At 44.1% G+C, this 13,253-nt stretch overlaps 1 protein-coding gene across 1 annotated transcript in view; it reads left to right on the top strand.

The window, feature by feature from the left end:
* Positions 1-3,805: 3,805 nt before the first annotated feature.
* Positions 3,806-13,253, top strand: part of LOC109487932 — a 12,991-nt gene continuing 3,543 nt past the window's right edge. Inside the window, 11 exon segments of the mRNA XM_019792034.1 lie at positions 3,806-3,890; positions 4,403-4,531; positions 6,896-7,282; positions 8,178-8,264; positions 8,908-8,997; positions 9,892-9,945; positions 9,948-10,028; positions 10,516-10,611; positions 11,943-12,182; positions 12,569-12,632; positions 12,950-13,140. Coding sequence (XP_019647593.1) covers positions 3,806-3,890; positions 4,403-4,531; positions 6,896-7,282; positions 8,178-8,264; positions 8,908-8,997; positions 9,892-9,945; positions 9,948-10,028; positions 10,516-10,611; positions 11,943-12,182; positions 12,569-12,632; positions 12,950-13,140 — 1,504 coding nt within the window.

Below are 13,253 nucleotides of genomic sequence, written 5' to 3'. Positions count from 1 at the left end.
GGTGGGGGGAGGAGGTGGGGTGGGGGGAGTCAGGGGGTTGACAGGTGTTGCTGGTGCGTCGGCATGACACGCGGATGTATGTGGAGCCGGTGGAATGCTGGACGTTGTGAACCGTAACGTGTCACCACAAACAATACGCACTCCGCTGTTTGCGGAAGGCCGGGACCAATCACTACACATTCCGTGCGGGGCCTGCGTACCGCACAGGTCAGCCTGTAGTTAATTGACTACCGACCTTCAGTCCATGTCAACAAGGTTTGTGTATCGACGATGGAATTGTTTTCCCTATTCCCTGGAAGTATGAAGCTGAAGGCATGTCTCATGTCTCATGTGGAGTTCAGGACTATAATACAATATAATACAGTAATTTCTGGGACTCCTGTAACAATATTTGTGCGTGTTAATTTCCTTCTGCAAAACAACAACATAAAAGGTATGTTAAGCGTTGATTGATTTAATGTGACTCTTCAATTTCTATGCAGTGTGCTGTGAGTCACCTACAGACTTGTAAGAAAACTACGAAAGTCGCCACGGTCGACCCCCGGTGCGTCAGTAAGCAAGCGACCCGCGACGCCTGCCGGGAGAAATGACGTCAATCGCGGCAGTTTGGTTAATATTTGGCCGGAAACTCTTTCATTCACAGGATCCGAAAATCGATCCTGACCGGCCGCCGCTATGCCCGGTAACCACACCTAATTTTTTCTTCTTATTCTTTTGAAACATTTAAAAAAATTCAATTTTAAAATTTCAAAATTCTTACATTTTTTAATTTTTTTCAAATTTTAAATCTTTAAATTTCACTATTTTTCAACTTATTATTTTTTAATTTTAATTCAGTTATTTTCTACCAACTTTAAATTTTTATTTATTTTTCATTTTTTATGTTTTTGTTTAAGCTCTTATTTCAAGAATACCACCTGACGTGGTGCGATGATCCGACATTGAAGACTCTAGTGATATCACTGACAAGGGTCAGGCAGGAATTTTCTTCGTCTGAAGAACAATGATTCCTAGTTGAAACAATTTTTATCTCATTGACGACTGCCAGAACTGACTATTTTGCAGATTTTGGGAGGGAAGTACTCTGTAATGCGGAGAAACCTGACCCCTCCTCGGGAAGTGAAGAAGTGGGCGTGGCCCCTCCAGCATGTCGTGACACCACAAGTAACGCTACTCGTAGCATACGACGGTTGCCAACGTGAGCCTACAGGCATACTAGTAAGGGAGTGACAGTTGCTGTGGCAGGGTTATACTTTATCCACCATCTGCCACTATGCTACAGCTTTCTGCGACTTTTTCACTTCCCCTTTTCCTGTCTTGGAGAAGGTACCTAGGGTGACAGGCATCTGTTTCGGTTGTTTGGCTGTTGATACAATCTAATGTAACTGTTTACAGTACCATGCAAATAGTAAAAACAACTGATTTGATCAAAACACAATGAAAAAGTATGTAACAAAATGTTAAAATAGTTTGACAGAAAAGTGGCCTACTAAAGAAAATATACTCTTTTAGGTCAATCTATGTCACTCTTTGTTACGGGAACTGACATACCTGCCTTTACCCCTTGCCCGGGTAAATCGCTTTTAAGTCGCCCACTTACCCGTTTGCTGTCTGCAGTGTTAACATACCTGACAGACGTGCATTGTAAGATCTCACATTAAACCTGTCGGATGTGTGTACACTTGTCGTTTTAATACTTTCTTTTAGTTGCCGGGCACACCTCCCTCTGTTGTACACACCTGTCACCTGCCAATCCGTACATTTAGGCGGCTAAACGGGCCAGGACTGCGCGCCCACAGACAAACAAAACATGACAAACACGAGGAACAAGGCTATCTGTTCCACATGCCTGTACACAGAACGGCCTAATCACACTGACAACAAACGTCACACGCACGGCAGAGGTCTGAATTCTGGGACAGGTCTGAGCAAGCCTGAGATTGGTACTTATACTTATAGGGAACAAACTAATTATGTACTGTTTAACGTTACAGAGTTCGGTGCGATAAACTCATTGATTAGGCCTGGCGCCTACGTGCTGTCTTATAGTTAACCGTTGTGGGATGTCAACATGACGAAAGCGATTGTCGAACACTCAGAAATTCCTTCGTCGTCAGGCAAGCAGATCGTGCGATGGGTTGTGGACGGCAGAATCTCGACATCGAATCGTCGTTACCCCGTCGTTGGTGAGAACAACGACCGCAAAGTCATGTTGTCATGAATGCCTCTCTGAAGAAAACAGTTTTCAATACTAGTATATATAATCTTCATTTCCTTTTGAACATTTTATGACAATCGTTTTCAGAGAAAACCCTGTTTTTCGGCTGACACATTTGAGCTCCAAAGCCGTTTAGAATTAGAAAATGACCCTCCAACATCTACTTGGTGAAGATTGGAGTACATGTAGAAGCGGCCTTCACATACCAGCAGGGTATGTAAATACCGAATGTAGCTCTGTAACCAAGTATCGTATTGATTGTGTGTGTAACCTATTGACTGTATTCTCTAGCAGAGTGAATCCTTTATAATACATGTAGCTATCGCTAGATGGCTGTTCATGTAACGACATGTTCTTGCTGAGCCAATAAAAAATATTTACAGTGTTTATATTAATGTTTGTGTTAATATTTAAAATGTACCAGAGTGTCCAACCTTCAGGACTAGCCCAGCAGTCAGAGGACTTTGACCATGCCGAGATCGGCTGTTTGCCAGACGCGACCCGCATTTTCGGGCTCATTGTGAGCTTTGGTCAAAAGTTACTGTTTGTCCAGCTATTTTCGTGTTTGTCTCGCGACCAATAAAGACACAAATGCCAAACATGCCTTCAGTGCTGTCGTGTCACCCGTTGACAACACAAACAGGCAGAGAGATAGAGTTGCGGATGAGGAACGTTTTGTCAAAAATGAGACCGTGCCCAGCTAGGACACAATTGCTCAGTTACACACGTTACACAATAAATGTTCAGTCACACAACAATGAAGTTAAACTATTTCCTCCAAAGTTCAGTGCAATGGACAGAAACGTTGGGGTGCTAGTCAGTCAGTTTTGACACATTTTACAAGGACTGCGCCAAGGGCTGTACATGATATGCGAAGAAGACTTTCAAATATCCAAAATCCAGCATTCCAACCATTCGTTCGTTCGTTCATGTGTGGTAAAAAGTACAAGACAAGACAAAACAAGATTGCAAACCTTCTATTTAGCAAAAAATTGCAATTCCATTGAAACCACTTTAAAGATCAGCTCTTTGAGCCTTAAGATCATCATCAACTTAAGCAGGTGTTAAGTGCAGCTCCTTTGCATCAGCAATGATAGAAACAGAAGACTACAGATATGATCTTTCATATGAAATCTTTCATGATCTAGAATAACAGCAAAAAAGGTCCAAATTTAGAATACAGTAAAAATGACCCATCTAAAATACTTTTAATGGGCACAAAAATATTTGTTTTTACTATAATTAGAAATTCCGGTACCGGAACGGGCAGTCGCATAGCCCCAGTCATTGAATAATTCAGAAAGGACATGTCAGAAAATATCGGAGGGAGGCAACTAATTAAATAAATATTCGATAACTTCTCTTAATTGCATAACTTCTACCCAAGTGTTACCTTATTTGGTAGCCGTTCCCATGGTTACCTTATTTCGTGACACGAAAGTTCGTGCCGCGAAATGAAATGCCACGCGCGCCATTTTTTAGTACTTAGTTGATGACAGAATCCTGCCGTACGGCAAAATCGCGCGACGGAACTTTTAAAGAGAGGTTCACTACAAAGAGCTGGCACAACACAACACTGGCGGCAGAATGGGGAACCTGTGGATCACCGGAACTTCACTGGCGCTGCTGTGGTGGCTGTGCTGCTGCCTGTCAGGTGCTTTTGCGACAACAGGTGTGTAGCTACTAGCTATTTGTCTGTGGCCATTAGCATACTCAGTTTACCCCCTGTGTTTTGTAGAAATACTACTTAATGAAAAACTGTAAACCATTCATACTCGAAGGAGGACTTTCTTTGCGATGAGTTTGTAAGGTGTTATATTTGGCAAAAAGGCTTCTGCCTGGCGCACGGATTAGATAAATGTTGTTTAGACGTCATTTTAGCTGTCGTCTGATTGAACAGTACTTCATGCCGCGCCTTTCTGGGCAGATTTCATGTTTTTGGGGGATCATAACAAATGAAATTAATGATAATCTTTATTTGCAAACTCACAGAACACACAGATAGTCTAATCCATATGTTTATCTGGTGTTTCTTCTTTTTATTGCTAAACAGAGACGTGCTATTCAAATATGTTCATATGCACCATGAAATACACCACACAATCAACATTGTGAGAATCTAAAATAATGCGCTTTAGTAAAACCGTTCATGTTAAGACACGAGATGTGTTCCTTTGTGTGCAGGATCTGAGAGAAGCACCTGTCAGGACAACCATGACAGCTGTAGTTACTGGGCCGGCATCGGCGAGTGTCAGAACAACCCCGACTACATGCTCGTCAACTGCCGAGACAGCTGCGACATCTGCCACCTGGGTAAGGCCACACCCCCTTAATATTATGGATGACATCCTCTGAAGACCCCCAAACTAGTGCGCGCGGGCGAATAAAAAAAGATTCCGGCCAAAAATAAAAATGCTACTAAACCACGGGAATACAAGGCTGGTATTGTGAATTCGCGGCAGTACATAGCAACATATACGACAAGCCGGTGTTCTATGCAGGACTGCCCTACCATGCAGAAATGCCCTACTGTCAATCTCCAGCTGGTTGCCCCGGTATTTGGAAAACTGACACCGGAAGTGGGCGGGGCTCAAAGAGTACGGTGGCCCATACGGACGAAAGATCAAAAAGACCATTCAAACGCTTAGGTGGAAACAAACTACAAAGATTATACCAGTGATGACAAAAATTGAAGTAACAATCATCTATTTTACTAAAGAGGACACTTCTGCATCGGTGGGGGCAGTTCTGCATGGGGCATTTCTGCATGGGGCATTTCTGCATGGGGCATTTCTGCATAGGGCATTTCTGCATGGGGCATTCCTGCATAGGGCATTTCTGCATGGGGCATTTCTGCATAGGGCATTTCTGCATGGGGCATTTCTGCATGGGGCATTTCTGCATGGGGCATTTGATGACAAAAAATTGAAGTTACAATCATCTATTTTACTACGGGGGGCACTTCTGCATCGGTGGGGCATTTCTGCATAGGGCAGTTCTACATGGGACATTCCTGCATAGGGCATTTCTGCATAGGGCATTTCTGCATAGGGCAGTTCTACATGGGACATTCCTGCATAGTGCAGTTCTGCATAGGGCAGTTCTACATGGGACATTCCTGCATAGGGCATTTCTGCATAGGGCATTCCTGCATAGGGCATTTCTGCATAGGGCATTCCTGCATAGGGCATTCCTGCATGGGACATTTCTGCATTGGGCATTCCTGCATGGGGCATTTCTGCATAGGACATTCCTGCATAGGCATTTCTGCATGGGGCATTTCTGCATAGGGCATTCCTGCATAGGGCATTTCTGCATGGGGCAGTTCTGTATGGGGCAGTTCTGCATGGGGCATTTCTGCATGGGGCAGTTCTGTATGGGGCATTCCTGCATAGGGCATTTCTGCATGGGGCATTCCTGCATAGGGCATTTCTGCATGGGGCATTTCTGCATGGGGCATTCCTGCATGGGGCATTTCTGCATAGGACATTCCTGCATAGGCATTTCTGCATGGGGCATTTCTGCATAGGGCATTCCTGCATAGGGCATTTCTGCATGGGGCAGTTCTGTATGGGGCAGTTCTGCATGGGGCATTTCTGCATGGGGCATTTCTGCATGGGGCATTCCTGCATGGGGCATTTCTGCATAGGACATTCCTGCATAGGCATTTCTGCATGGGGCATTTCTGCATGGGGCATTTCTGCATGGGGCATTTCTGCATAGGACATTCCTGCATGGGGCATTTCTGCATGGGGCATTTCTGCATGGGGCATTTCTGCATGGGGCAGTTCTGTATGGGGCATTTCTGCATAGGGCATTCCTGCATTGGGCATTCCTGCATAGGGCAGTTCTACATGGGCATTCCTGCATAGGGCATTCTGCATGGGGGAGTTCTGCATGGGACATTTCTGCATGGGGCATTCCTGCATAGGGCATTTCTGCATAGGGCATTTCTACATGGGGCATTCCTACATGGGGCAGTTCTGCATAGGGCATTCCTGCATGGGGCATTTCTGCATAGGGCATTTCTGCATGGGCATTCCTGCATAGGGCATTTCTGCATAGGGCATTTCTGCATGGGACATTCCTGCATAGGGCATTTCTGCTTAGGGCATTCCTGCATAGGGCATTCCTGCATGGGGCATTTCTGCATAGGGCAGTTCTACATGGGCATTCCTGCATGGGGCAGTTCTACATGGGGAGTTCTACATGGGGCAGCTCTGCATTGGGCATTCCTGCATGGGGCATTCCTATGCAGATATGCCCCATCGGATTTTCCTCCCTACCCCAAAAACTTTTCTACATTACATTTTAGTCCGAAGTAAACGGAAACACAAGAGTGGAAACCTCTCCCACCCAGTCTAAATCAAATTCATGTTTAACTTCTGGAGTTATGTGTGATTCCTGTAAAAATACTACATCAGCTTTTGGTCTTTTAGCTTTTTCTCTAATTCCTTTAACATTAAAGGACAAACAATTAAGATCAGTCATACTAACATAAACGTCTCATACAAGATCGTATTCGCGAATATAAGATTCAAAATTCAGCCCCTTTAATAAAAATTAAAGGCTTTAATTTAGTTTATTGCAAACTCATGCCCGAAGGCTAATTACTTTAACAGTCAAGAATACCACACAGTAATAAGATTAACATCCCGTCAATTTTTCTCTCAACAGACTGTGAGACGACGGGTTACGTCCAGTTTAACGGTCTTTGCTACCAGAGCTTTCCGCAGCAGAAGACGCGCGACGGCGCTAATCAGACCTGTGCGGCAGACGGGGGGATTTTAGCCATGCCGAAGGACAGTGCCACCAATACGTTTCTCGCTAATCTACCACACGTAGTACCAGGTCGCTGGTTTGGGCTGACGCTATTGCGTGACGGCCAGTGGGTATTTGAGGACGGCCAGAACCTGACATCATCCGGCTATGCCAACTGGCTCCCCGGTGAACCGTACGTAGCTAACGGTCCCGGCGGCTGTGTGGGATTTTGGGGAGCTGGATCCTCCTGGGATGAAAAAGACTGCAACGTGCTGAGGGGATTCATCTGCCAGCTGAATGAAGGTATGCGCCATCTCTACTTATTATAAAAATTAGTTGTGAAAGTTCCACGGATAAGTTAATCGTACTGATCCCAGTTTAGTTTTACTACCGGGAATGTAGATTGACGATTCAACAGGTAACGTTAAGCTTTGTTTTTTTTTATTAATGTTGATAACTTTATTGTTTTCGGGCTTAAAACGTAATCTGAACAATCCCGGAAAATACCCAAACGTAATGAGTTCCACGGCCACGGGAATTTGTCGTCAAAGAAGCGTAGACCCGACCACCGGTGTCTTGGCACTATTTGGATACTGCATGCCTTGCCTGGATTCGGTTAGCAGCTGAAAACAAAAGGGGACCATTAATATTCTTTACTCTCGAAGAATGTAGTTACATGAAGACTTATATACTGCTCCACGGCTATAAGATTGGCATGGCAAGTCAGAGCCTGCTGCCGTGGAACCCATCTGATAACTGAGTTACCGCGCCATGTGTACCCCAATCCCGCGCCGATACACATACCATATATAGTAACTACTTACTAATGTTAACAACCGTTATATAGTAACTAGTAAGCTAAGAGGCTATCTTAATATCCTAGGATGTGGCCGTTATTAGTAACTCACTGCTTTACTATAGAAATCTAACGGTGCAGTCCTCGCGAGAGTTGTAAAATCACTGCCCCGGCCGTTAACTTCCTTAGTAAGGAACTGAGTTACTAATAACGGTCACATCCTAGGATATTAAGATAGCCTCTTAGCTTACTAGTTACTATATAACGGTGGTCACCATTAGTAAGTAGTTACTATATTAAAATGGTATGTGTATCGGGTGAATCCCGAGTGGCACAGAAAAACCTGCAGTCGTGGACGTCGACAGAACAGTTTTATAAGTGACTTGATTTTGTGCTCCTAAGTCTGTGACGATGGCGCCCTGTCTCACCCGGCCACTCGATGTGACGGCAGAGACGACTGTGGAGACAACAGTGATGAGAAGGACTGTGGTGAGTTGAGTTCTCCACATACAGTAAGGCCACACTGACTTAATTTTATGGATGACATCCGCGCGCGCATTGATTTTCGCTTGTTCTCAAAAAAAAAAAAGATCGCGTCCACCGAGGCTCTGGCCTGGCTCCAGGCCTGGGTAGTCCATTGTAGTGAGTGACAATAGGGAGCCAGGCACCCAGGCTACCGGAGCTCCACGACTCAAGAACTCAGTACATGCGCACAGTACCGATTCATAAATTCCGCAAAAAGCCAGCATGTGCCTGCTTGCGTGTGCGTTGCTATGTAATGCCGCGAATTCACAATACCAGCCTTGTATTCCCGCGGTTAAGTAGCATCTGTATTTTTGGCCGAAATTTTTTTATTCGCCCGCGCGCACTAGTTTGGGGGTCTTCAGAGGATATCATCCATAAAATTCGTGTGGCCTAAAACCGTGAAAAATAATAGGGGGTTCGCGCGGGCGAAGTACGTTCAATAGCAGTGGGACGAAACACAGTTCCAAAGACAGAACCTGTACGACAGAAAGTTGACTTCTGTGACTGAATACGTGAAATCTGTATCACAGAGCACGGGTGATACATTTTGACTCTAATTCCATGTCACTGTTTCTGTCCCTCAACACGCAATCAAACACAACAAAAGGAATGTGTGCAAACGGAGCCGTCATTTACAAGGACCAAGTGTGTGATGGTAGAGACGACTGCGGAGACAATACAGACGAACAACACTGCTGTGAGTAGACACATTTAGCCACGATCTCTTCAGGAATGTAGATGCAAAGAAGAGTTATGTTGTAGTACCAGGGGAAGCCGCTAGGATGCCATACTTCACTTTGAATTTCGTCTACCAAATATCATCACAATCTATCCAGAACGTTTACGTTTTGATGACCACAAATATGCGGAAACACACGCACAAAACAATGCCTCCATTTTTATCGAGATAATTATCACCCAACTTAAGAACATCAGAAAAAGACGAACAAAAGTTTTAGTTAAGCATGATAACATACATATCGGGTACATAGAGGACAAGAAGATTCGGAGAGGGAGTCAAACAATGGTTCCGCTCGAGCTTGTGTTAGAAGGTGGACTTTATGTCACCATTCCATTCCTCTAAGGCAGGATCACTAATTAAACTGTGTGCCCTGGGTACTACTATAAACACAAGAAGACTGGCAATGAAAACATACATTGCCATGGCGACGTTGACTGCTATTAGGGTTATTGTTTGCATGGCACTTCCATGATTTTATGATTTTGAGGAAGCCTTGTACCTCCCTCCCTCCCCTGAGTGTATAGTGAACGAGCCCCGGGGTCACAGAAAGAACATGTAGGCCATCCGGTAGACAGGTTCTCCCGAGGGTTTCCAGGAATGTGGGCGTAGATGTGGGTCAGAGACATGCCTGTGGACATTCCATTCCTGTGGACAAAATGCCTGTACCATTCCTAGAATTCTTGCGAATCCTCCCTGAGACGTCGCCAAAAAGGTTGTAGATATCCCCTGCCTATTTTTTTAGTATATGATGATTTCAAACGATGTCTGTAATAAAGTCTGTCTCCTTAATCATTAATGTAGACAATGTTGAAGTGTGATGTGGCAACAATTCCTCAATGCTCAATGCAGGTGAGAAACAAGGCCGAGGTGAGAAAAGCTGCGCCAATGGACAATGCATCTCTCGTGGTGCTGGCGATGTAGACCCCCGATCCCGTCTGTGACCCGCAAAATGGACTGTTCGGACGGCAGTGACGAGCTGTATTGTCGTAAGCATTTTCGACGTCACTTTTTGTGTGGTACTTTCTAGCTTTGCATACCTCTTTATATACTGATCATATACGAAACGCATCAAGGTACTTAGGAATAGGGGTTAAGCTAAGGCACCCAATATCTCATTTCGTAGAACATCAGCCTACATCACCATCAATAGTCTTGTGCCTTGTAACCGAGTTGCCGCACCATGTGCATCAAAATCCCCAACACACAGGGAAACAAACTTGCTATGCTTTCCTTCTCTTCTGGGATGGGATGTTTGACTCATGCTATCCATAGCTTTTCAAATGTCTTGTAAACGCCTTTTTTCCCCATTGTAAAAGTGGCTGCGAGAATATAACTTGTACCACCTAACTTGATTTCGCAGTCACTTAGTCCGTGTCCTTTTATTTGTATTCATCACTGTGTTTCTGAACAAAAAAAAGCTTGAAGTTGAATATTACAACAATTTTATAACCGATTTGATTTTATGTCCCCCAGCCCCTTCAGCCTGCGACAATGGCGCCCTGTTCCACCCGTTTGCTCGATGTGACGGCAGAGATGACTGCGGAGACAACAGTGATGAGAAGAACTGTGGTGAGTTTTTCACACATTAATAAATACTGTCAAGTGTCAACCCCATCAAAAAGGACGCTTAGCTATAGCACGAAATCATTCACGAGGAAGGTCAATTTCAATTTATTTATTTAACCAGTAATTTATTACAGTTCAAGCCATTTTGGCCTGCCTTTCAGGTAATCCTGGCATGGATACACATAAAAATACACACAACAAATACACAATAGATAAACAATCACTAAATACAACATCCTAAACATCAACTGGATCAAGTCCTGCTCCTAATGACCTGTTTTAAAGTCCTAAGACTGAGGAGCTGCCGTTGCTGTATCGGAAGAGGTCCATAGTACTGTAGACTGCTCCGGTATGTAGTGACTCTTGCTGGTGGACAGAAGAGTAGGTGAGGGTCGTAGTCCCTATAAGAAGGTACAATGGTAATTATAACTAACGATGACATACGACGACAAGGGGACCTAGCCTGGTATCCACCTGATAACAGAACCGCAGTCTCTAGAGAGGTATATATGAACAAGAAACCCCACAGTTCCAAATATGCACTTCATATGCAGCCGTGATACATTATGGTCTACGATCATAGTTTAAGGCCCGCCACTGTGAACGAGTCTTTATCTGGACGTGCTCACCGGTCAGCTTGCCATTCTTCAAACCACCAGAGACCATTTTACACACTAGAACATTACAGTTGAGCCTGGCACTCTGAAAAGGCAAAATGTAGAACAGACAGAAAGCACCAAAACGCAACCGATGGCCACGTGAATGATGAATCTTGACTTTGAGAACAAGGCAATGTGAAGTGTCGCGTGTTTCAGAAACAGATCATGTGAAAGTTTTATTGAAAGTTTTATTGCAAATTCTTGCCCGAGGGCTAATTGCAAATTACAAACATAAAAGAACAATGAAACAGAGTATGAAATAACTAAGATTAACATAATGAGAGGTAGTTGTCTAAAACTATATCTATGTCTAAAGCTATGTCTAAGGGGTTTGACTTCTCTTCTTTAAACCATGGAAGACGTAATGTCCCACCTTTTCTAAAATTAGTGGGTTTTGGGAAGTTAAAACAAGAATAGTTTTTTCTTTGTCTGTAAGTTTAGTAGAATGGAAATTGTAGAAGTTTGAATAGTCAACTCATTTCGAGCGTTGTGGTCATGGAGGACAAAAATAGTCATGGAGCGATCATGGAGGACAAAAATAGTCTTCTAGTATTCTGTAACTGAAAACGACAAAACGATGCTTGTGGCTGCTAACTTTGTGTCTACATTCAACTGCCGGTTGTACATGTAGGATGTACAAGGCAATCTATACAGTGTAATGTTTTATGTCCACAGACTGTTACTACATCCAGGACAAAGGGACAAGCTACAGGGGCCGTGCAAACCGGGGCCACTCCTGTCAGCACTGGACATCTCAGTACCCCCACGCCCATAATCACACTCCCGAGGCCTACCCGTCGGCAGGGCTGGAGCGGAACTACTGCCGGAACCCGGACGGGAAGGACAGGCCGTGGTGCTACACCAACAACACTCTCGTCAGGTGGAGCTACTGCGACGGCATCGTCGCCTGTGACGGTATCAGCTCTGCTTAATCTTTCTATCTTGCTCTTATCAGAACGCGAGTTCCATACATCCACCAGCAATCATGATATTCAATGAAATAATATCCAACTTCACGTCGCGGCAACAGTGCGACTACCGGCGGATCTGGACGAATGCGGTGTTCTGGTGCTAATTGTCCTACATTGATTACATTATATATCAGGAAATTGTATCATGAAATTATATCATGAAACCGCACACACACACACACACACACACACACACACACATATATATATATATATATATATATATATATATATATATATATATATATATATATATATATATATATATATATATATATATATATATATATATATATTTATATATATATATCATCTGTTTCCCATTTTCAGCCGTTCCAACAACTTGCTTCTTCACTTACGATAAGGGAAGGAGCTACGCAGGGGACATAAATAGGTAAGACTGACACAGCATTTCCAAAACCCGGCGAGACAGTTGTACAGACCGTTCACCCAAATTGCGTTGTCATCTTCACTGCTTAAGCTTTGGGACCGAAGCGTTAGTATGTTAAAAGGACCCTCTTCGTAAGATTTGAACCGCAAACAGAAATGTTCTGAACTTCTTGCCATTTCAGAAATCATGCGCTTGACTTCCTTATCTCACCTTAAAAAACTGAGACGATGTACAGGACCGCAAATGTGAAAACTTCATGTTGTGATTATTGTATAGATCCTTTAACATCCTAACAGCACGTATCCTACTGCGCTCCACAGGGCAGGAGACCGGCTGTGTCAGAGATGGGACTCCCAGTCCCCCCACATCCATCCCCACACACCGCAGGCTCATCCTGATGCGGGGCTGGAGGAGAACTTCTGCCGTAACCCTGACAACAAGGAGCGGCCCTGGTGCTACACCACGGATGCGACGCAGAGGTGGGACTACTGCAACGTGACGGAATGTGCTGGTAAGAACGCTCTTCCTCCTCTCCACCCCCTCCATCACCACCTCTCTTCTTCAGTTGTTCCTCTTTCTTTCTTTCTTTCTTTCTTTCTTTCTTTCTTTCTTTCTTTCTTTCTT

Source organism: Branchiostoma belcheri, unplaced genomic scaffold (assembly GCF_001625305.1).
Source record: "Branchiostoma belcheri isolate BF01 breed outbred unplaced genomic scaffold, Haploidv18h27 scaffold90, whole genome shotgun sequence".
NCBI classification, from domain to species: Eukaryota; Metazoa; Chordata; class Leptocardii; order Amphioxiformes; family Branchiostomatidae; genus Branchiostoma; species Branchiostoma belcheri.
Note: the sequence above shows the minus strand (reverse complement) of the source record. Positions and strands in the feature narration are given on the sequence as shown.